This window comes from Coturnix japonica, chromosome Z, assembly GCF_001577835.2.
Source record: "Coturnix japonica isolate 7356 chromosome Z, Coturnix japonica 2.1, whole genome shotgun sequence".
NCBI lineage: Eukaryota > Metazoa > Chordata > Aves > Galliformes > Phasianidae > Coturnix > Coturnix japonica.
The window spans coordinates 55,979,156-56,005,014 of NC_029547.1; the positions used below are offsets into that span (position 1 = coordinate 55,979,156).

The 25,859-nt window shown below is 38.4% G+C and overlaps 1 protein-coding gene across 3 annotated transcripts in view; it reads right to left on the minus strand.

The window, feature by feature from the left end:
- The window catches only part of VCAN (versican), a 100,252-nt gene that overhangs the window by 37,004 nt on the left and 37,389 nt on the right, over positions 1–25,859 (minus strand). For 2 of the 3 annotated variants that reach the window (XM_015849762.2, XM_032441291.1), the window contains 2 exons: positions 24,387–24,680; positions 10,262–13,432 (listed from right to left, as the gene is read on the minus strand). In XM_015849762.2, the coding sequence (XP_015705248.1) occupies positions 10,262–13,432; positions 24,387–24,680 (3,465 nt within the window). The remainder of the gene's footprint in view (positions 1–10,261; positions 13,433–24,386; positions 24,681–25,859) is intronic. The other variant, XM_032441292.1, reaches the window with a different exon arrangement.

Genomic DNA, 25,859 nt, shown 5'->3' on the forward strand with positions numbered 1-25,859 from the left:
CCCCTGCAAGTGCAGGATATACTTTCCTGGATTATGAGTGAGTATTTGCCATACAATATCCTAAAGACAACTATTTTGTTCCCATTTCCTCTCTGCTCCAATATTTCATTAACAAAACTATGTTCCAGACTGTGATGTCTCACTCCTGAGCATCCTTCCAAAAATGACATTTTACTCTATGCCTATGGAGAAGACACTTCTAAAACTCTGCAGGGCTAAACAAACCCAAAACAAACCACTGGCAAGTACTACATCCTTTTATGCAGCTGAAATCCTAAACAAAGCAGAGTCAAATTGTGCAGCCTGGATTAGCCACTCTGCCTGTTACACATAAAAGTCCAACACTGGGGCAGACAGAAGACTTGGCTGGGAAAGGAAAGCAACTGCTCACTAAAATGTTAGCTTTGATCCCATGGGTACTCTTCCACTGTAAAGAAGGAAACAGGCCTTGCCCCTTGCTAACCTTGATTTACATGAGGGCAACCCCAAAATGCTTCTGTCGCTACACATTTGGAACAAGACAGAATCAATTCCATCTCTACTAATGTGGGAAGTAAGTGCCCCTTCCCAGCAAAAAAAAATGACCTGAAGCCAAGAAAAATTTGGACCAGTATCAAAATGTGACAACCACAGTGCTGAAGCAGATGTCCATGAGACATGAAATGCCCTGTAGTTAATGCTCAGTCCCCTGGAAAACATCAACAATCTTTGGCTTCAGCAACAAACTTAGACTCCCTACTGTAGTAGTTCCCAATAAATTTAGGTTGATTTCATATTAACGTAGGAGTAATACAGCTTTTTGGTGTTTTTTTTTTTTTAATGTGCTCGGTTCCACTTTCTTAGCCAGTGTCATTTGCTTCAAAAGTGAAAGTTTATATGGATCATTTCCTGAGGTTCAAGCTCTACAACAGGCCACTGTATTCATACATATAGACACACAGTTAGGTATGTCATACTGCCCCACCTGATCTAGTTCACAATGCTTTTTCTACAAAATATTGGAGTAGATTATACATATGTGCTGCCATTTATTGCAATGCTTCTCTGAAATTTTATCCCCTAACATCTCTCAAACACTCCATAAGCACACTTAATGTTTAATCTCTGCACAAGCCTACTGGTCAAGTACACAGCACTCAAAACTATGGTGAATCAGACACACTGTTTAGCTGCAGTCCCTGTTCCTTCTCAGGACAAATTTATGGCTATTGCTTTTGTGACAAACCGCACTCACCTATCTATTTAAAGGCTTGAATTTTATTCACTGAAATATGAGTAAGGCTTTTCTGGAGTAGTCTATTGTGGGCCATATCAATCTTGACCAAGACCTATATGCTTGTGTTACTATACTTATCTTTATAAAACCTTAAATGCAAATGTATGTTGTCAAATATTGAGTGATCGTACACATAGACATTGACTTACTTGGCATGTGGATTTTTGCACATTTTATGCACTGCAAATTTACACAGAAGATACAGAACAGATTCTGTAATCACAGTTTCAATGGACTGTTCAGAGTATCATCTCTTGATGTGTGGGATAAACAAAAAGCCTTCACACATATGAGATTCATCTATAGGGGGGTAAATAAGCATGGTTGCTGTAGGTATTACAAATCCAGAGCAGTTTGGGAATGTACTGGACCCTCAGTTTTACCAACAATATCTCAAATGTGATTCTTACTTTCAAAAATACTTTTAGGAAAATAGTACAGTGTCATGCAGGTAAAAGCCTTTGAAAAACTAAATACTAAGATTGATACATAACTTTTTCTGAATCAACTTTGGGATGTCTTTGATCTTCACCCTTTTTTCCAGTCTGCAGGAACATGCACATAGCATGAGGTTGTAACTACAGTGGTCTTATCTGAAAGCAACCCCCAACATATCTGTCAATAATCATCTTATTGCCCCCTAAACTGTCAGCGGGACCATACAACTTTTCCAAAGGACTTCTGGAATTTGCTTGTAATATTTAATGGTGACTCACTACAAGCCTGAAAAGCAAATGCATGAACAATCCAGGAGTCATTTCAGTCACCACCTGACTGGGAAGAAAAAATGAAAGAAAGAAAAAAGAAAACAAAAAAAAAATAGGTAAAATCCCGCAGTCAGTTCTTAAATTAAAAGAATGTCATTCTGTGTACATATAAGTATATCCCTTATATTTTGGCACAGAACTACATCAAGTATGTGGAAATTCTCCTTCAAATGCCAAAAAAATTCAACTTGAAACTATGAAACTTTCACTGGATGCTGAAAAATCAAAAGATTACAGTTAAAAAAATAAAAAAATAATTTAAATAAAAGAGTGCTCAAATACAGCAGAGGGTTCTGAAAGACAAAATGAAACCCAAAGAAGACAAAACTTTCAACTCCTTATCAGGAAGGGGAGGAGAAATTTCAGCTCTAATCATTAATGGAGAGAAATGTCCATATGATTTTTGATGCAGAATTGTCCTCACTGAAGCAATTACAGTAATACAAGACTGGTCAGACAAGTCCTCAACAATTCATCAAGCAATTTTTTTAATAAAAGTGAATTACCCCAAAGAACAAGATGGATGACTTCAACTCCATGTTCCCAAAGGCTACAGAAAATATGTAGCAGACGCTCTAAACACATCCTGACTTGTGCCAGGAAATAATTCACAAACCTCTTGAAAGAAACCAGTGGGCATTATGTATGGGCATTATGTATAATATTGATCAAATTTATCATGTAAACACTAACAAAAATAAGGTGATAGAAAAGGCCAGCTGGATCAGCAGGAGTGAATTCAGTCATTACATCTAAAATGTGCAAAAAAAAGCCAGCAGTAAAAAAAGAGCACTTAAAACTACACACTCAGAAGGAAAGAATATTGAAAACACTTTTCAAGTGCTATTATCAGATTTAAAATACAAAGTGACCTATCTTAAAGGAATGGCTTTCTATTAACAGCTTTATTATTTGAAGCACTTACAAAAACATCTTTATGTTTCTGGGACCATATCCTGTATTCACTCAAGAGTTTCACTGTATCCCGTTAACATTTCATGTAAAGCAAAACATTACAGATAATGTTTTCTGAAAATGGCAAAGAAGATGATATTATCCTTGTAAGTAGTAAGATTTCTTACAAAGACTTTAGAACAATCACCTTCTTTAAAAAAGGAAAAAAAAAAAAAGAAAAAAAAAAAAGAATCACATTGTAAATGTAGTTCCCATGTAAATGACAGTTCATCTTTTCTGCCAAAGGATTTTTAAAGACTTTCTTCACATGTAAACAAAACTCCTAAAGGGATTCTTCTTCCTTTATAGCAGATGTATGAAAAACTACATTGTACCTATGAATAAAATTCCTTCATTTGTCTCATGAATAAACAAAGAGCTACAGGAAAGTTAGAAATGTGTAATCCCTATGTCTAGGACTGAGACGTTTCCTTGGAAACAATGCAAAAACAGCAAGGAATGTGTATGCATCCTCTGAGCAGTATTTAATGTGAGGGCAGTGTTCCTTGTATCTATGGAAGTCTATAAAGGAATGTGAAAAAAGAAATCATTGCTCTTTAACAAGAGTGCAGGAAGAGCCACCAATACTGGCTTAAAAACTTCTTATTAATTCACAGTCTTAGTTTCATGTGAAAACTTCTGAATATTAAGTTTCAGCTCTGTTGAGTATGGGGCTGTTATTTTCAAAGTATAAAAGGCTTGGTTTTTTAACTGTTATTTGTTTGCTAGCACTTTCTCTCATGCCAGGCATCCTTGCTGGGGCATTTTAAGTATGATTTATATGTGACAGTGGCCAACTTCAGAGCGCTTCTTAAAACATCCTTCATGGCACCAGTACAATACGAATATTCTAATACAGAAAAATTCTATCTGGTATAGTTAAGTAACAGGTCTATCAGTTAGGATTAAATATGTTGCTTTAAGTCCCTATGGTACAAGTGTCTTTTGAAGTAAAAAATAACTAATTATAGAACAAAAGAGAAGCTGTGAATGTTGTAAAGACATTCAATTACCTACTGTCCCCTAAGCAATTCTGGTCTCAGTCACCTCACTGGAATTACTGTGGTGAAATTACATGGGGGAAGATGATAACAGAATCTGGACACGTTTCTTGCTATTTGACCTGAGTTACTCTAAAGAAAATGAAAACTTGTCTGTCTGTATATTTTACAAGATACAGATAATTCAGTCATTCATGCTATGAAAATTATTTGAGGAGCTATCTAATATTGACAAACCTGTTTCATTCAGAATGTGCCTCAAAACTACTAGGTGTTTTTCTTTGCGAGCTGAACAAACAAACCCAGAGCTCAAAACAAAGCTCTACTAGGAAAGACAAGATTAATAATTCATCAGTTGAAATAAAACCATGCCCACTGACTGCTGCTAACAGCAGGGAATGTGACGAAGTCTGAGGCTAGATAAAGCCAGCAGCTGCCGTAGCCTTACTGTCAGCTGGAACGTTACAGTTACTAAGCAGACAAGTCCAGATTCCATTAAATAAATGGGAGGCTTTGCATTTAATAAAATAGGAAGTTGGGTCAGCCCAAGTGGAGTCACCTTGCTACTGCTCCAACACCCCCTCAGAAATGAGCTTAGCTCAGCACAGTACCAACAGAACCTTGGCCATAGAGACCACATCAGAAGAGCTGCGCTTAAAAACAAAATGGCATTTTGCTCACCATGATGCTCAGGCACATTTTCAGTTCTCTTTCTCTTAAATGCAACAACTGATATCAGGAATCACAAAGTTGCTAGGAAAGCTAAACAACCTGTGCAGGCGGGATGTTCTATCCATAAATGTTTGAGTATGTTAGCAGGCACTGCATAAAGCAGAACACTTAATGTGGGACAGCATTTTTTTCTTTACAATAAGCTTAGGTTTGAGATAGTTCCCTAGCATAAACTATGTCTCAATAGCATATATCTATCATTTGCAGGAGGACATAAATTATTTCAGCACATAAATGACACAGTCTCTTCTCCCTCAGCAGAACAATTATTATGCTAATAATTTCTGAAAAGCACACCAGAAGTTGCACGTAGCACACGTTCACCTACTACAAAGAACAGTGTCCAGGTAGGTATTTGCCACTAGGTATAAATAAAACAACTTAAAAGAGAACAATGTGGGCACAGGTGAAGACAGCTACAAGTGCAGATGCTGCAAGCTTCTAAAATGGCTCCATCAAATGTGAGGTTCCACATGGAGAAAGCTGGAAGCCATGTAGTCCTGATTCTCCACACCATCACCAAGCACCATCACAACAACCCTGAGCAGTAGAGCCTGCTCCTTGCAGGATCCCACAGCATTTCCACACTCCCCTCAGTAATGAGAAAAATGAAGGCTGAAAGGGGAAATGGTTATTCTCTGTGACTGAACAGAGAAATAAAAGTACCAAGGGATAAGTGTCAAGAAGAAAAAGGACCTATTCAAGCTTAAGACAATGCTGGCAAGAATAAACATGGGTTTGAATTCGCCAAGAAACAATTCAGGCTAGATGTTAGAATCAGACTTAAGGGGAGTCACAATGATCTGGGACAGCCATCCAGAGGGAGCAGGGAAGACTAACGGATTAAATGAATTTTAAGATGGACCTGCAAAGACCCTGTTCTGCCTCTTCCATTCAGCTTTATGACTGTGACTCATTAACATCTTGCATTCTACATTACTCCTTCTCCTTCATATTTCACAATATTCTTACACTTCTAAGAAAGAAATATGCATGTCAGGGCATTACATGTTGAAACACAAAGGTTTGTAACCCTCTTTCCATAAAATTCCTTAACTACAAAGCACAAGTTTCTGCAATTTCATTTTGCTCAAAGCTGGAGGGGACAAGAAACCAGACGGAGTTGGTGTGAGTCCCAGGGTCCAATAAGCACTTTGAAACACATTCGCTAAGCAAAGACTTTTAAATGTCTCCAAAAAATGCAGGTGTGCAAATTACTCCTGATACAGACAGGAGTTATGTTTCCAGTATCACTGTTAAACAACACCCCCACAAGCATTTTTCAGCTCATAAAATCTTTATGAGCTGAAAAGTTCCTTGGGGTTTTTTTTCCTTTTATTCCCAGCTGCTGATACACTACCTTCCAGTAACAGCACCAGTGCTCACCACTGCAACAGGTAGCAGAGCTGTGAGGAGATAAAAGACACAAAGAGACAAGATTTCCCTCTTTGCCTTGAGATAGATGATTTCCTTGTCCTATCCTGTGCAATGAAGAAGTGCTCATGTGGTCAGACACCAGGGTGAGAGCCACTCTGCTATGCCACTGTGCAGCAGGAACAGCCTGCTGCTTCATAAAGGAGAATGAAGTTCCAGGCTTTCTCCATCATGAAACATCTGTGTGATTACCTTTATAGGAACAACAACAGAGGAATGTTTCCCTGAACACAAATATATTTTCCTCACTAACTGGAACACCTGATCCAGATATGGCCATGTACCATGACCCATCAGAAACACCATGCCTTATATTCCTCTTAAATCTGTACATCCGCCTCAGACGTGCTCTTGTGGAAGTACATGTATTGTTTATACATGACATTTTCTCACTGAAAGGTGACATATTCTGATACAAACAAGTTGTTTAATCCATCCAGTGATGCATTCTTTCCTGTCAGCATTTGAGTGTATTTATCAGAATTTAAGCTAATGAGGATGACCTTCCAACAGGTCCCTAAATTAACTCTGCTTCCATAGTTAAATTTAATTATCCAAAAGTAACTGAAACTTCCCTAGAGAAATTTTTAATGGATTGCAAACATGCATTTTAAAAGCTAGCATAAGAACTGTTCAACTCTTGGATGGCATGAGAAAAGAAGCCCTCTAGAAAACTGTTCCTGGGTGGCTGGCTCAATAAATACAAAGACCTATTTTATCTAAAATCAGAAATATCTGACTTACATATGGTACCGCTACAAATTATTCTGAGATGGTCAAAGAGAGTCTGAAATTCTTGTCAGTAGATTCAATTGACTTTAACACCACCAGCGTTCAAGTCTTTTAAGTGCAGCCTGAGTCTACAATAATAAAGAACATAACCTCCAAATTCCATACATCCACAACACATTCCATGCATCTACAGCACATTCCAGCTGAGGACTTCAAAGCACCTCAGAGAAGGTGATGTCACTTTAGCAAGGCCTTGAGATCAAGTAGAAAGGTACAAGAAATCCTCTTTCTCCTTCCCATCCCTGAGTGTGGCCATGGAAATGCTTCTCACTTCAATGGGTAAAGGAGAGATGCCCACGGCCTCCTTATAGCCCTTGGGGTGAGTTCTCTTCAAGGAGTGTGAAAAATTTCTCATGGCTCACAAAGCCAATAGTACCTCCAGAGAAATATTGTTATGACTACACTACAGATAGTAAATAGAGCTCCAGAGAGTGCTATTCAGCTGTTAGTACAATAGTATGATTATACTGTAGTTATGTGGTTGGGAACCAAATGTGATAGTGTATTTCCACTGAGCACTGCTTCCGGAGAAAGCTGAACAGCAACAAGGTGAAGAACGATTTTTTTTAAAAATTAATCCCATAAATATTCCCAGCACTTGTGCACACACAAGAAGGAAAATACCACATTCCACAACAGCTGTTGTTTGAATGGTCTGATAAAAAGAAATTGTAATTTCTTAATATATACTTCTGGATACTGACTTTAAAATCATAAGGGCCTTTTCTGATAACCTCCACTGATTATGTTATTTAAGAATGCTAAACTGTATTGCCTTGTCATGAATGTCAAAGCAAAGACAGAAAAACTCTTGTTTTACAAGCAACAGATAGTGAAAAATATGTCTTGCTGTCATTTAGCTGAGAACAAAACATAAGAGGTACAATTTACATAGCTTGACTATGACTGCAGATCAATTTTCAGACAAACAATGAAAGAATAAGAAGTTGAACTGTGTCCGAGTGAAGGGTATATGTTAGTAATACTTGCCAAATTCATTCCTCTTTAGCACCTCCTATATACATTTTCTTCAGTACAAAGAAACGTTTATGGACTGCAGAACAATGAAGTGAAACTGGGCTTGGCAGCCTGTTTCAAACACAGTCTCTCATTTCTGAAGAAAGAAAAGAAAGCCCTAAACCATTCCCTCAGACAAAACAAATCTTTGGCAGCTCTGACTTAATTTGTTGTAAGTAGGTATAGGGTGGCTTTTCTCTGTGATTATCTATATGAAGGAATTACCACTGTCACATTCTGAAAACAGAAAAATAAAGGAAGTTCCTTCTTGACCTTTCACTGGATATGTGATAAATCCTATTATGTTTAAGCAAAATGAAAGTACTGACATACTATATTAGGATTTTTTTTTTCTATGCTGATAGACTACATCACTCGTAAGGGCAGAATTTCAAGGCTGTCAACTGTAATTCAACATATAACCATTAAAATTATGCACACATTTAACTAGAAAAATGTTTGTGAAGACCCAAAAGGTAAACCCCAAATAAAGTTGCTTCTGAGGGCTGCATTGCTCTAGTGAGAGAAATCACAGCTGCGCACTGATCTGCTGTTCCTTAGATAGTCCAGAAATTAGGAACTGGACTAATTCCTACACACTCCATTCCAAAGAAGGTATAGAACAAGACTCTCCAAGGGAGACAGAGAAAAATCCAGAATCATACACTGTTGTCATTGTCCGAAGAGAACAAGAAGATTCCACACAGTGCCAAACCATCCTACTTCTTCCCATCCACTTGGAACACATAGCTGCCTGAATACATCTACTCAATTGCACAACAAACTACTGCATAAATCAGCAATGGAACAGAGAAAACGGTTTCACTAATACACACCCCAACTATTATCCAAACTTCCTAAGGTATAAAAATATGCAATTTAACTCCAGTCTTGAGGAATTCCATTCTGACTTACCGGTCTTGTCTCATTCAATTGAGATTTCCAAGACACTGGCAACAAGCATAGCATCAGTTAAGATAACGATAATATATCATTGAAACAAAAGTAGTGTTTAAATTTTAAAATAATTACTATTTTCTGAAACAGGTTAAGTCACTGCTGATATGACTTGTATAATTTTATGTCTAGTAAATAAAAGTACAGAAACAAGCACAAAGTAAATAAAGATACCAAGTCCAATGGGAAAGTCAAATAACAATAAAGCACATATCAAGGGATCTACTTCTACCTCTTGATTTTTAAATATAATTCTACCAAGCATAAACCTGATAGAACCAGTCTTCCAGACTTCCACAAATTATTTCTGTTGGATACACTGCTCAAAATACAAACGTTATGGCAAAGAACCAATGAGAAACAGTTTCTTGCGTAATCACTCAAAAGCATCACATACAGTTAAGCTATAAAAGAGATAGAATTGATTTTTGCCGTTTCTGTTGAAAAGAAAATAACAATAATTAAACAGAATGCAAACTGAACATACTAGATATTTGAGAGTTTTCCTTCTTATCAGTCATTCTACATTTAATTTTTAAAAATAAAGTTTTAGCAAGGCTCCTTAAATATGTTCATTCTACATAAAATAGCTTTCAACTTTTGAATTATGGAGACATATTTTTAACAAAACTAAAGAGTTCAGTGCTATTTCAGAAATTTCTGTTCTGGATACCCATGGAATTGAAGCTGCATACACATGTACAATGTCATCAGCTAAAAAACAGAATGAAATTGCACAAATTGCATCAATTTACGTCTCAGATTCTGTAAAACTGGAAGAAAAAATCTAAGAAAACTTCTAAAAACCCTTCTCTAAAATCACAGGAGATCCATCTTAGGACACAGCAGGATGCAATAGCCTTTTTTAGCTGACTACATGTACATGGCATTGTTAATTGCTACAGACTAATGGAATGTTAAAATAATCTAGTGCTTTGTTTAGGGCTAGTAATGCATGGAATGGAAGCTGTGAAATTAAAATGCTTGTTTCACAGATAGCTGAAGTTAAATCAGTGACGTGACAACATTAAATAAGAAAACTGGAATTCAACCACCATTAATCTTAGCATGAAGTATAACAGTTCAATATTAATCTCACATAGAAATTAACCTCACCTGAAAGCATATATATAATACTTTTCCAATCATTTTGAATTGATAGAAAAATAGACCTACCAAAACTTAGCAAATTGTTGTCTAGATAAAACTTGTGCTTTGCATGCTTCAGTGATCCGAGTAGCACTTCCTGTATATTCTAAAAGTGTCACACCAGCCTGTTATGATACACTGTCCATCACGATGGATTGCAGGTCTAAAAGGCAAAATCTTACCTGTATCATTGCCTGTGATTTGAATAACATACAATCTTATGTCAGTTCCACTATCAGGGTGTGAAGTAGGAGACACCTCTTGTGGTTGTAAGGCCTCTGTGGCCTCGATCACTGTGGGTGGTGCAGTAGGCCGTGCAACTGCAGTAGCAGCTGATGATGTGAAATACTCCTTATCAATTTCTGGTTCTACCATCTTTCCTGTCAGATCATCTTCAGCAGTGGCTTTGCTCGGAGAAACAGATTCATCAATTACTATGATGTCACTGCTTGTTACCTCCTCATCTTCGTCTGGAATAATACGTGGTAACTTTGGAGAAACAGAAGGTTTGGATGCCGATGTAGAATGAATTTTGTCTACAGTGCTAATAGATGATGTAGTTATATCACTAAGAACAGTTGTTTTATCTGTAGCCAGAGATGAAAATGGAACTGTTTTGACTTCTTCCATCTCTTCTGATATTCCTGAACCTTCTGGAGTTTGACTTGAAGAAGCTCCCAAAGTCAAAAGACTAATGCTTCCCACAGTAGAAGGACTACTCAGCATATTATGGGTGGGCAATACAGAATCCCAACTTCCTTCATCTCTGCCTTCTTCCTTTGTGGTGCTTCCTTTGCTTTCATACACTTTTGCTTGTGTACCAAACGTTACAGGCATCTCTTCTGTAATCTTCTCATCTTGGTCAGTAGCGGTCTCAGCTCTGGGAGTCACTGTGAGATGCAATATCCTGGTGCTTGTTTCAACAGGCCCAGAAACTTGTCCATATTCTGTAAGCATTAATGCAGGCACTGATAATTCTGTTGTTGGATACATCTCATCATAGGCTGAACCCATTTCGTCGTGTTTTTCCTGAGCGGTTGTTTGAGATGATTCAAATCCTGCTGTCGTCTTCTGTTCATGCATTTGGACAGATGACATAGGTAAGGTAGACCCTGTGGCAGTACCTAGTTCCCTGTCTTGATCTTCTGTGGGAATCTCCTTCGGAAACACTTCACTAGCTTTTGCACTTGTTGCTTCAGTGTGAATTATATTGTCAAAAGAAGTCTGATCAGAAACTTGCACCTCTCTGATGTTCTCACTACCTACAGTGACTGGAACTAGGGAAGTATCACCTTCTCTCTGTGTAACTGTAGTCTCTATCTCTGCTATATCTGTAAATGTAAAGGGTTCCATTGTTTCTCCTAAGCCAACAGATGGTTCTTCTCTCTCCTGAAGTGTTGCCACTGACTCCTCAGTGGATGTCACACTGCCTGTCTGGCTTTCTTCTGTCACTGTGTATTTTGAGATCTCCATCCCCGTAGAGACTTCATCTTCAGCAGAGGTTACTGGTGATTTCTCACCAGCCTTCCCTTGTTCACCTTCTGGGGTAGAAAGGGTCATTTTCAAAACATACCCTGATGTTTCATGATCAGTCACCTCCAGGACAGTGGGTACAGCAGTTGGTAACACAGTACCACTTGAGCTGAACAATTTCATTGTTGCACTACTTTCATCCACTGATATTTCAGATACAGTAAACTTTTCCAAACCTAAAGAGCTGCTTGTATTGAAGACATCTGTAGTACCTTTACTCTGATCCAAATCAGCTGATACAGCCTCTTCATCACTTTTTGTTTCTGTTGTCTCCATGCTTGTCTTGGTTTCATCCATTACTGCTGAAACTGGAGCTCCTGGATGCTTTGTGTATTCTATAATTTGCCCTGGAGATGATGTAGGCTCCATTCCAGAGATACTATCTTCAGTGTCTAACTCAATTCTCTTAGTATGAGATGTTTCTTCTGTCATGTATCCCTGATCCTTATCTGTCTGCAGCCACATGCCAGAAACTGGAGGAGTGTGTGTGAACTTCTCACTTCCAAAACGTCCCTCAGATCCTGCCGTAACAGAAGCAGGAACAACAGCTGTGACAAAAAGGACTTCATCATCTACTGTTCTGACTTCTGGCTCCTTTGTTTTTTCATGCTTTTCTAAAATAGCCGATCCTTCTGTGTGCTGAGATGAGTGAAAAACAGACGTGATGCCTTCTTCAGACTTCTGTGGGGCAATGGTACCTTCTGTGAGAGCAGTGACCTCAGATCCTGTCTCATTGGCAGTGAATACAGAAAAGGATATAGGTATTCCAGATGATGTGGAGTGATGCACATCTTTTAAGTCCTCTCTGCTTCCCTCAGCCGACGCCTCATTATCAAACACAGTTGCAGAAGAACTAAATTTAATGAATGGAGTTGACTCATCTATTGTAGAAGATTGTCCAGTGGTTACCGCAAGCTCATCTATGAGTGTCTCTGATACAGGAGGCACTTCTGATTCTGGGATGCTAACCAGAGCCACGCCAGAAACTCTATCAGGCATAACGGTGTACATGCTCTCTCTTCCCTCCCCCTCTGTAGTAAGATCATACTGATCAGTGAACAAAGCCTTAGGGATTACAACAGTTGTAAGTTTCTTGTCAGATTTTGCTTCCATTGAATTTTTTGTGGGTTCCTTTGTTGAGTGAGAACCAAGATACAGATTTTCTTTTGTTAGTGAAACTGAAGTCCCTGTCCTGGGTAACTCTCTCTGAGAAGCTGGTACCAAGCTATCTGTAGCTGTCATCACAGGACCCACTTCTATTTGTTCAGTCTGATTATCAGCATCATGTTTTTGTGTATCTCCTGTTTCAATATCTTCCCATGAACCAGTGGAACTCTTAGCTACAGCTGTGCTATCCTGAAAAACTACAGAGGTCAAGAAAGCGTCCTCAGTGCTTTCAGACCTACCTTGTTCCTCGGACAACTCTGCTTCAGAGTAAGTGTGCTCCACTTCCAAAGCTGCAGATGTGCTCTCTGTTAACCTAGGTGAAACATCATATTCAGTCCTTCCCAGCGTATCGTAAGGGCTTATTTCACCATCTGTGACAGTCTGAGGTAAAAGGGTGGTTAATTTAATGTTCTCCATAAGCACCTCCATTTCCCTTTTCTCCTCAGCCACTTCAGTAGTCATTTTTGTATCTTCAGTCTCTAGGGTTGCTTCCTCCCAAGCAGGGACCTCTGTTCTGGTGACAGCCTCTTCAGTAACTGAACTCTCAAAAACAGAAGGTTGAAGAGTAACTTTAGCAGATGATAGTTTCACACTGTCAGTTTTCAGAGTTGTAACCAGCTTAACAGTTGTAGGCTCTGTCACAACTTTTTTACCTTTAAAAAAAAAAAAAAAAAAAAAAAAAGGAGAGAATAAAGAAAAGTTAAGGAATCATTCAGTAAGATTACAAACATTTACAACTAGTTCACATGTTCCTAGAAGAAATCACATGTTATGCTGAGAAACAAGTATAGAGGCAAAAAGCTTTAGACAACTGTTGAGAATAGGGCTGAGCTTTGAGTGACATAAATATTGTATTATTTAAGTTGCAAGTAACTCAGTGTCAGATGAAATGAGAACAGGAACAGTATGTTTTGTAGCTGTTATTTATATAATTATCCCTGAGTGCCCTAATACTATACAAGTATCCATTTGACAGCTAAGTACTGATCAGGAAATATAGAAGTTTATTTCACAACATCATAGATGGGTGGTACTGCAAATCTGCAGGTTTTCTTCAAAGCTTACTATAGCATACAACTCAAATGTATAAGGGGACTGAAACAGCACTTCAGTTTATTTTCAGCATATAATTACTGATTACTAAAAGGAGTCCTCACAGGACAGCATGCGTGAGCAACAGGAACAAACATGCCATCAGAAAATACTATGTATTAATATGCTGAAAGAACTGCTGCATTGCTTTAAATTACACTGACAGAAATTCTGATTATGAGGAAAGGTAAGAACAGTAAGTCATAAGACTATAAACTTAGTGTTATGATGATGTTGATTTCTGGAAAACACTTCAAAGATATAACTTTGAACCTCCTTCACAGACAAAAATGCTTCTATGAGAGTGCTGTACATGGAAAAGCAGAGTGTTGAAACTCCCAAATGATGTGAGCAGTAAGGGAGTAGCTATGCTGGCCAGCTTACTAGGCACAAATAACTTTATGTCATTCCAATGAATGATTTAAATGATCATGGTGCCATTTTTCTACCCAATCCTGACACAGACTGCTACCCCAGCAGAGCAGGAACTGCACCATTCCACTACAAAGTTTGGTACTGGAATTTAAAGCCTTGAAAAAGGTGAATTTGTGCTTAGAAAGCAAGATTTACTTAGGAAAAGTCCTAGGTATATATGTCTCCTCTTCTGCCAGTTCTTGTAGGTCAACAATCTTCAGAAGAGCAAGAGGAATAGAGAGGTCAAAGATGTGAAAGTCATAAATCAGTGCTGCTCATTTCCAAGTGACAAAGAGTCAGAAACTTTGGGTGGATGCCAGCTAGGAGCAAAGTACAGTGTTTTGCATCACACCAAGCATAAGGAGAATGCATTAAATAGATTGCATATTGAGAACTAGCAACTTACCACAGACATCACTAGACATTTGTTGTCTTTCAAAAGAAAATACTGCTTAACATCTATTTGAGCAAAGAAATCTATTCCTCCAACACACAAATATCAAATCAGATGCAATATTCTGTGACTCAATCCTGAGACCAGAAGGTTCTTATTACTGCTGTGAGATAGTAAAAGAGACAAGGAAGCTCTACCCAGTGTAAGAAAAGAATACCAGTTACTTATTAGGGGAAAAGTGCATTCTGAAACTGGATTTTTTCTGCCTGGCACAGAGATGAAGATGATCCGAATAATGACCTGGGACTTCAGTAACACTGGAAAAATTAAAGGAGTTAAGAGTATGCAGAAATAACAGAATGTAAACAAGGGGAAAATATTTAGGAAGGGTCAACTCTAGCCAGATATATTTGTATTGTGACTGTTATACTCAAGCAAACCCAGTATGTATGCACAGATCAGTTACTTTCACACAGCTATGACTAGGGTGAGCCTTTGATACTGAATATGTGGATTCCGCCTGTGCAAGTGAAGGTCATGCAAATATTTGTTTAGTTTCACACACCAAACTTTGAAAACGTCACCTTTGCAAAAGGGTTATTTGATCTGCCTTGAATGAGGCAGAAGCTGCTTGCCAGATGCTGGCAGCATAGAATATCTAGGTAGATTTACAGAGCAGAGGGATGAGGAAAAAGAACTGATATTTCAGCTTTCTTGAAGAAGTGAAAGTGAAAAAGGAATACTAAAGGTAAAAACACAGGATACTGCTAGGTTTAAAGTGATGTTGTTTGCCAGCAGAAACAGGAATAGATTCAGTCTCTACCATATAGCTAATCATTTGTGTTTGTGTGGCTTTGTAAAGAAGATTTAGCCACTTATATACATTTTTTGTACGCCAAAGTTGAGCAGTTGAACAAGTAGGAGCAAAATTCTTGAAAGCTCACAAAGTAAAGCCATTCCAGTGGCTTTTGAGTTCCAGGGTACTATGACCTGAAGAGGATACTTACTATTTGTTTCAGTACCTATGATTTTTGAATGTGAGATGTTGCTCCCAAAACCAACAACGTAAAAAGAACTATGCCTTACAGTGTTTTTAATCACTGAGTGTACAGGGTGGTCTAAAGCATGAAGTTTCTCTTCATAAGCAGGAAGTAAAAAGTAAATTAGAATAGCTCTGCTCACTGGCAGCAACTAATTGCTATGCTGACACCAAGGAACCCACAAATCTGTCACAAAGCTCTTCAGTACAGCAAAGTGGGAAGCGCACAGCATAGTCCCACATTATCCCTTTCAACCACAGGATTCATTTCCTTAATGGAGACTGAATTGTTTTGCAGCAAATATCATCAATTGAGTGCCCAATTACCTTAATTCCTTTAAGAGCCAATTAAGAGCGCTCTTTGAAAGAATATCAGTATCAAATACTCCCTTATAAAGCTAGATAAAAATGAGGGTATAAAAGTTTGTTCTATAGACAGTGAAAAGTTCCTTCATCTGCAGCTGGGAAATTTAAGTAACTTTCTGATCTCCTAGAAGTATTTGCAAGTGCCAAAAGTGAAAACATGTGCCCAAAGTGCCCAAAATGAAGTTACTTTTTGTTCCCTATATTATATTTTCTGCTTATCACTGATAAAATCAGTACACGGGCAGTAAATTTGACCAAATACTAGGTGCATTTGCTTCAGCAAATGTGAATTCACATACTGCTATAAGAAAAGTATATATATATTTTAATAATCAATCAATGAGCAGCCAAACTTTCTCTTTTCCAAGACATGCAATTGCCAACATACAAAGAGTAGTTCTGGTTTAAATAAACTTCAGGCCCTCCTAAAATTGTCTCATCATAAACGTGATATATAAGGCTTTCAATGCACATTATCCAGATGCACAGACTTTTGAGTTTGTGTTTTGAGATTCTTCATGGAGAAATCTATTAGTGTTCTTTTTTTTTTTTTTTTTTTCCCTTTTTTTTTCTTCTTCTCTTTCTGTGAGAAAATAGAAAACCAAAGAGAAAGTTGCCTTTTTAGTAGACTGAGCATCAGTTTGAACTGTTGTCCTCTCCACCCAGATGTTTTGTATTACTGTCCTCCTTGCGTCATGCATGCAATATGCTATCTCCTCTGTCCTTCTTCTTATGCAAGACATGAGGCAGATTTTCCTAATAAAATTCATGAACATATTAGCAGCAAGAAATCAAATTATCTCACCAACAGCTGTTCATATAAAAGACTATCTTTCAGGTTTTTAATCAATTCATTTTATATTGAACACTCTAAATTAAGTTGATTTTGGATAGAGTATATGGTTTTATAGAGATACTGCACATTTTCATTCTCTGTTTACTTATTTTATGCTTTCACTCTACAGCATTTTCTTCCCCTTCTTTCCCACTATTGTTTAAAGAAGGATTTGAAATAATGGAGTAATATTAAAACTTATTTTTTTTTCAAGGAAATCACACTGCACTACCTTTTACATGGTTTAACTTTGGAATTACCAAAATAGGATTTTAATATGTTCTGTTCTATTTAATAATATTTTCAGGATACCTAGGTGTACCTCTTGGAGGAGAAAATGCATTTTTAAAAGATTACATACATTACCTACATTATGACTTTTATATACACATTTTCAGCACAATCAGTTCCACAAAACTTTAACCATGTGTCTAAAATGAGCCACTGGAGAAGTTTCTTTGCACTTGGAAATATTGCTTTTCTATTTACATTTAGTTATGTATGTAAGAACCTGGACGAACACAGACCCTACGGAAGGAAAAAGAGATTTCTTCAAGTCATTGACAGCACCCAGGACAACTAAAAAATAGACAAATACATAAAAAGTTTTAAGTCGCAATAAAACCTGGAAATGCTGAATTCTTTCTATGCATCACAGAAGCGAAATTTTTTTCAGAATAACACTGACCTTGAAAAGATGCAAATTAATGGTCTGGCATCTTCCATCGATGGGTGACATCGATGTATGACACCCACACCAGCAGTTCACTGTGTTTCATTTCTACATATTATGAGATGTCCATTTCTATCTGCTGCTTCACTAAGTTTGCTCTGTTTGTTCCTTCCCTGCCACCTGCCCCAGCACACAGGAAGTTGTTCCAGCTGGAGTTTAAACTACAGGCAGAACCTCACAGCTTGGACAAGTCTAAGAATAAGACCAGAACTGTAAAAAATAAAAGCTGGAACTTTGGGTAACAGACAGAGCCAAAAATTTGTCAGTAGTACACTGACTAGGTATTCACTCTCCATCACTATCTGTGGGATGTGTGCTACCATATGGAGGCCTCAGCACCTGATGTTACAGTTATACAGCTTCCCTATAACTCCAGAAGTATAATCCCACTTGCCTACACTGTTTTGGCATCAGAACACCAGCCAAATTTAATGAGAAAAATAATGAAAAATCTGAATGTGGCGTCATTTCTCACTTAAAAAATACATGCCAAATCAGAGAAACTAGATGGGATTCTTAAAGGTAATAATTCAAATCAATAACTAGTTGGCAGTCTGCCTTATTTGAAAGGAAAAACTGGAGAAAGAAAGGTTATACATCCTCCTGACATCAGCAGCTAAGGCTGCTTCCTTCCAGTTAACAAAGCAGCAAGAACACTGCAAACACAAATACTGCTAAGTGAAATCATTTGCTGTTTTGTAACATCTGAAGTCAGGCAGCTAAGGGGGGAAGGATGTTATCCCCAGTCTCCCCAGATGTAACTGTGGTTTTGAGAACAAATTATAATGTGCCTACCCACAAAAAGATCAATAGCAAAAAGTACTTCTCTTTCCATGTTATTTATAATTAAACTGCCAAAGGAAACATAATTTAGTTGAGCCTCTTTACTCAGCTCTTCCTAATGGAGTCTACATCCCAGAGCTAAACAGAAGAAACAACCTTTGTTTTCTGGCTGCAAAAATAAATGAGGGAAGAATAAAGAAAGCCAAGACTGTCACTTCAGTCAGGAACTGGTACAAAAAATCTCACTGCTTTGGTCTCACCACCCACTGTGAAAGGAGACAAATTACCTGTATGTCCTGTGGGTGGTATGCAGCTCTGAAAGCAATGAACACAGGCAATAAAGAGCAAAAAGGATTTATTCCCCCTGTACTTAAGGACCCAAAGGGTCAGACTTTCTACCTTTTTCATCTAAGAGGATGAAAGGAAAATGCCTCCCATTGCATCCTCTTTCCTTCCCTACTCAGTGTTTGTGCTCAGGGGTATGCTTCAGCAGCCCACCTGTGCACCTCTCAGAGAAATGCATGTTTGCATTCTCTGGCAAAAGAAGTGCATGCACCTGAAGCTGTACCTCCAGAGGCACCAAAGGGCTGCAGCTGGATTACAGGGCTTGGTCCAGGATAAATCAAATCTTGTCTTTATAGCTCACATGATATTTTTAAAAGGTTAAGTCACACCCAGACACCACCTCCTCCTCCTTCTACAGGTATTAAGAAGGTGTGTAGCACAGAGAACTCCTTGCCTGTTTTTGGTGTGCTCTGAATGCTTTTGCAAAATCCCTTCACTCTGTAAGTGTGACAGGCTGAGATAAGAACCACTGGAAGTTGTCCTTGTGCACAGCCTTTCTGCACAGCCTTCATGACATTCACCCATAGGCCCGGCAGGGAGCTTGGGGAATTAGTCCTCCAGCACCCAGCCCAAGTTATTTCTGGACAGCTCTGCTGCTTTGTAGGCCTTGGCTAAACAGTGTACTTGGGAGAGACATAGAAATCCACCATCTGAGCAAAATAAGAAAGCCAGAGAACTGTTGTATTGCAGTAAGGTCTCAGCTTCACAAAGGGAAAGAGAGCATGAGCACAGTGTTGTATACACCAGCCAGTACCATCACCTACAAACATTTGCCTGCTCAAAGTTATTTTGTCCATGCTGACACTTAAACTGAGTTATGAAGAGGTGGAGGATGCTGGCTCTGACAAAATATGTATTTTACTGTTTCTCTGAAGATAAACTTTTATTAAAAAAGAAAAAAAAACACATCCATGTTAACATTCTTGTGTGCTGAGTATCACTATGGCTGATCTCTGCAGCCATTTTCAAGCTGACAAAAAACTCACAGATCTCCCTTAGTGCTTAGTTAATGCCTCTGACATGAAGTTAGAAATAATTCTGTCATCCAGAAAATTGGGGGGACATGCAGCCATCAATGGTTGCTGTGGAGAAGGAAAGCACTGCTCAGTTATTAGAAGTTTTCAAAACCAAGACACACACAGCTAACAGATAAACAACGTTTCTGCCAGCTTTTGAGTTATACCTAAAAATGTTGTTCTTTCTACTGTCAGACAAGTTAAGCACAGCTGATACCCCTGGGCAGCAGTTTGCTATCATGACTGCTAATGATGGAGGACATTTTTTTCTTTCTAACCTTTTCTTTTTCCCTGTTTCCGTAGAAAGCACTGCTATCAAGTTACCAAAACCCACATCCTAGTGAAACACACCAAATGAAATAACAAGAAGTAGAGGGTTCAGGTTGGAGAGTCTTTGGGGCTGATAGGGGTGAAGTATGCATAAAGATAAGTATTTTCCCTTTGGGTCTTGCAAATTTGTGTACTATTGCATACTAAGAAGACTGTTGTTTGTGGTATTTCTTTGTAAAAATGCACTGATTTTGAACTTCAGATGAAGCAGCAAATAAGCAGGACCCATTCACAAGAAGTAGATAACCTGAAATCACTCCTGATGCAGCTCTACTGAGATAAAACAACACAGACCCTGTTCATGGATGACCACATAAGGCAATTCTCCCTCTGACATGGAATTTTCCAATTCCTGGCTAAAATTAAATCATAAAGCCAAACAAAATGGTGTAATGAAAGAGAATCAGTGAAGGTGCATGAGATAAAAAGTCAAAATGAAAAAGCAAATTCTAAACAAAATGGCAATCCAGAATAAAATATTCCAAAATTTCAAACAGGAGTTTTGAGTCAAGCAAAAACGGTTTTACTGAGGAGCTCACAAAAACCATACAGGTATATGAAAGTATTCAGCTTTAATGAACCAGCATTTCTCAGCAAAACACATTTTTCAAAGCTTCACTGTCCTCCGTGTTTATCTATTTCAGTTTTGCTTTAGATATCCATATCAAAAATTGCATAGATATTGTTTAGTGCATTTCTGGAGCACAATTTATTCTACAGATAGCACAGTATAAAATGCCTAATCAAAAATCTGCTGAAGTCTATGGCAAGGTTCCCACACACTTCACTGAATTAAGCGCGAAGAACAAGAGGCTGGAGTGTGAATGGGGTTAAATAAATACCCTATCACTTTATGCAACAATTAAATATTAAACACATATCCATTAAAAATGAAGGGTTTTTTTGCTGCAACCAAACATCAGTGCTCTACAACTGTTCTACCATTAATTCTTATGTGGAGTTGTTGTTGGGTTTTTTTTTTTGTTGTTTTGTTTTTTCGTGGGTTTTTGTTTGTTTTGCTTTTGAACTGTGACTAGAAGCCCTATAGTTTAACACCTGAAAAACTTCCCCTGATAATGGCCTCCAAGGAGCTTCAAGTACTTAGTCAAGTGTCATGAAACTTTTCCAAGCTTCATCAGGTACATCATTAGGAACCTCTTAGGAAAAAATAAAAATAAAGTAGAAAAGACGTCTAGCAAAAGTCAAGGGATGAGATGAAACACACGGATAGTATTTCAGAAACTCAGAGCCATGTGGTTTCGCTAGAATAAGAATATGGGTGATCAAAGTGAAGAGCGTCATTATTTTTTAACAAGATTTTTAGATTTTAAATCATATATTATTAGTCTGGGTCATTCTGTTTTCCAGAAGTAAAGACACTTTGTACAATGTAATTCTGTAACCAGAAAGCTGAAGTTAAAAAGCTGAACTTTACAATTAAATGTTGTCCAGGTCTGCAGTTTTATTGCAATTAGTACCTACTGGTTTTAATTTACAGCTTCAGTTATGTTTTCTTTTAATGTGCATTTTGATCACTGTGAGTCTGAAAGTTAGATTTTCAAAGCATCATTTGATGCTTCTTCTAACTCTACTGCAATCTAAACTTATATTTTGATATCCATCTTACTTTCATACATCATACTTTCAATAGCAAGTTAGGATTAAAGACATTAAGGAAAGCTGAAGAAAGAGGTATCCCTTTTCTTAAACTGAAGACTTGTCTTCATAATGATTAAAACAGCTACCTGCTTTGCCACCGACCTATTGCTTCAGAGCACATGTAAATTTGAGAGTTAGACTCATTCCTTCTGGTGCTGGGTGGTATTTGCTGTTGTGGCCTTACTCAGGGAGGAAAGTGTTGCTCAGCATGAGAAGTGTGAGATGAAGGTCTTCAGTCATTGCCACTGCCCTTCAAACTATATCATCATGTGGGCACAGCACTCAAGGCTGAATCAATGTGAACTTTGCTGGCAGAGAAAACGGTATGGAGACGCCTTAAAAACCTCAGGTCACTGCAAGAACATCTGTGCTGCAGACTTTGGCACTGGTGCTACCTGGACAGGCAACTTGTTCCTTCCTTGTTTGCAGAAGCACTCAATGTTTTTTCTTGTAGCAGATGTGCATAGCCACTTCCCACTTTTATTCTTTTTCATCCACCGAAATGTTTTGAAATATCAGACGCCTAATGAGCACAGCAAGAGCTATGGGCAATCTATTAGAGTTAACTGCAAATAATCAAGGTTTTAGGGAAGAACGCTTAGTTGTTTATCAGTGCAGGAATCTAGAGTGCAAGCTTACTATCTAATAAACTATGCTGGTTTGGTAGTCTCTGTTTTCTCATAAAAAGATCCATGATCATAGGCTATAGGCAAACCACTCAGTACTTGTGTCGGCCTTTTAGAGGGATTAATGAGTTTCATGTCTACTAGTCAATCTTACCTGCAGCTTACAAACAATACATATGAAGAGGCAGGAGGGGTATGACAGAATTAAAACACAGTTCTTAATGTAACTAGTCCTTATTCCTGGTATACTGTTCCTCTGAAGTCCTCCAGGACTACTTTCACATGCAAAGTTTTGCAGCGTCTAACTCACAAGCAATAAATAACAATAATAAAAATTTAAAAATGTATGTTTGAGTGTGTTAGAACAATCAGACCATAACATTACATTAGATCTTGGGATTTGTTCTCAAGCAGCAAGGTTTGTTCATAAAGGAGCCTTCAGTGCCTTGGCTAGAGAGAGTCACATCTTCAATTAGCTCATCATTGACTAAGCAGGGGACAGCAGCGGTTGCAGATTTCAAGCAATATTGACTTACAGCCATAGAAGTGAGCCCCTCCAAACTGTACTTTTTTAGTTAAAGGCCAACACAACACGTGCAGTCTTTACTCTGTCTGCAACCATAGGAACTTCACCAGAGAGGCCTGAAGGAAAATTATTGAGCGGTCTGACCTCCCTGTGCTGGTGAGGAGGATGCAAGACTCAGGATGTTCAGCTGGGAAGACACAAACTCCAACCTGTTACACATGACCAACCTTATAATAGTATCAGTGTCCTCTTGCACCAGGAACAGTCCTGTGATAGAAGGGATCATAAAGGACAGAAACAAAGTGATAGAATCCTCTGCTAATAGACAGTTAGCTGGTCTGCAGTATTTGAAAGGTCTACATAGCAGCTCACGTTTAACACCATGGGATGTATAGACGAGTTATCTGGAGGTGAAACAGAGGTGGAGGTGTAAGTAATTATCAATAAGGATGGAGAAAAATGTCAGAGAAGTGCTCTGGAGGAGGCTGCGCATATGAAGCCCTGTCAGTTCTAGGAAGGTCAGAGAGACAGGCAGGGATCTAGAACTGCAGTGCACAGGTGAGATGATGCTATAAGGAAGAGAAGCTTATGGTAGAAGCTGGGGAACCTCTGAGACAAATGGAATCTGTGCAGGGATAGACTGCACCATAATAACAGCAGAGCCAGGCTGCTTGACCAGAAGATGGAAGAGGTTACAGAGAAACGTTTAACCTCAAAGACCAAGGAAAGTTGATGGGCATGGAGAAGATCTGATTTAGATTGATGCAGTCTAAAGACAGATGTGGCTTCATGTGCTTCAGAAAATATAAGAGTAATCAAAAGCAGCAGTAAGAAAGGCAATTTAGACCATCTACAGTGCCAGCTGAAAAGTACATGAAAAGTTAGGTGGGTGAGAGCAGAACTTACAACTGCTTTAGAAGCATAAAAAGTATGACGGGAGGAAATGACAGGCAATGACAGCCTCCGGATTACTGGCATTTCCATGGGTAGGGCTGTATGCAATCTGTAAACAGCTTCTCTTATTGCCACCATTCAGAATAGTGTCAGGTTAGATGACAGGCATTCCCTTGGTCAAAGAAGACATTTTTTTCTGTTCTCATGTTCATTGACATTACATAGAAGATATCAGGGTGCAATCAGGCACTGAACTACACAGTATTCCAGAGTCACAGGTCCCAGGGTGACTATGTATACCATGTATCACTGCATAACCACAGCAGTACTCAGCAGGCTGAAATCTTACCTTAAAATTTTGCATCAACAAGATGTTACTTAAAGACGTTTGTCTTAGTTTGGCTTTTCTCTCTCTCTCTTTTTTTTAAAAAAAAAGCCATAATGATAAAACATTTTTAAGGACTTGTGCACTTCAAGAACTGAAACAAAACATAGTGAACAATTTTCAGACTTAGAACAGTGAGTGTACTGAAAATTATAACTAAAAAAGCTTACGTTCATAGCAGTAGGCATCAAACTTGCTATCTGGGTAAGGAAAGCCTGTTTGGTTCTCATAGCGATACAGGGTTCTCACCCCAAGCAAACCTCCACCACACTGAGGCCTAGCCACAGAGGCGGGGTAACGAACACTTCCATCCGCCAGCCAGCCGTAGTCACATTGGTCAAAGCCATTCCTCCAGGCAACATACATGTTTCCAACAGAAGCAAGAACACCATCTCTTTGCCGACATAGCTCTTTTGCTTCCTCAAAGGTGAGCTTCTCAGGAACAGAAACATGAACAACTTCATCTACAGGGAGAAAACAAAGACAATAAAGGTTGAGAATCATATTCCATGTTCCAGCCAACTTAGCTTCTCTCATCCTGTCCATATCCTTGCGAGTTTACTTTCAAATTTTGCTTAGATAGCTTTTGCTTACCATTATGCTCAAAGCAAACAAATGAACAACAACAACAAAGAAAAGAAAAAAAGACAGAAAACCAGAATGTCACATTTTTGTACAAAAAAGTGCCTAGCAGAAGGCCCACCAGTTTATACTCAAACTATACACAATGACCTACATGATGGTTGGAAACTGTGTCTCTAGGCAGTGGTAACAAGAGCCCTGAAGCTCCTCTGTGACCTCTGCTGGATCAGACTTTCCAACTCAACTTCGCTAATTAAATCCAGCCCAACAGAATTTACTTTCTCAATATAACAAATCCTTTACATCTGCAAGCCTTTTACCTGACCTTTTTAGTCATCACTAAAGTCTCTTTTGGGACACAGACAAAGAGCAAATGCTCCTCCCTGCCAGCTTCGCAGCAGCTTTGAATATCATATTTACATCAACCTTGTGGGGAAACTCAGATGAGGGAATGCAATAGACACGTTATGTGCACAAAGCCCTTTTTGTGAAAAAGTTGAACTAATCTAGACTACCCCTACTATAGTTTTGTTTCCATTAAATAGTAATTTGCACTTAATAACCTCTCAGTTAGAGACTGAAAACAAACAGTATGTCTAATATTTTGTTTCCAAGTTAAAGAGTCATTATGTAGCTGATTTGTTGCCTTGTTCACCCAAACACTATAAGCAAAATCAAGGCTCTGATCTTTCTGTCCTAGGAATGAAGTAAACTGACTTCTTTCCAGTTTTTGCTCAGGCTTCAGAAAGGATTGATCAAACTTCACAAACAACACATCCACCTGCAGAAAACAGTGCAAACTCAAAATATCTGTTCCAAGATAGCAATTCTCTCCCACACCCCTTCTACGCAGACCAGAACACAGCAACCACTGTTGCAGGACAGCACTGCTTATTCACACTGGACATGCAATCCATCCCACCTCAGCTGCTGCCTTACGACAATCTAGCAAAACACAGACAGACTACATCACCCCAAGCAATTTCATTCACATATTACACTTGCTTCAGGCTTGAAAGGAATGCAAGTGTGAAAGAAGGCAAAATGCCAATATTCTTTTT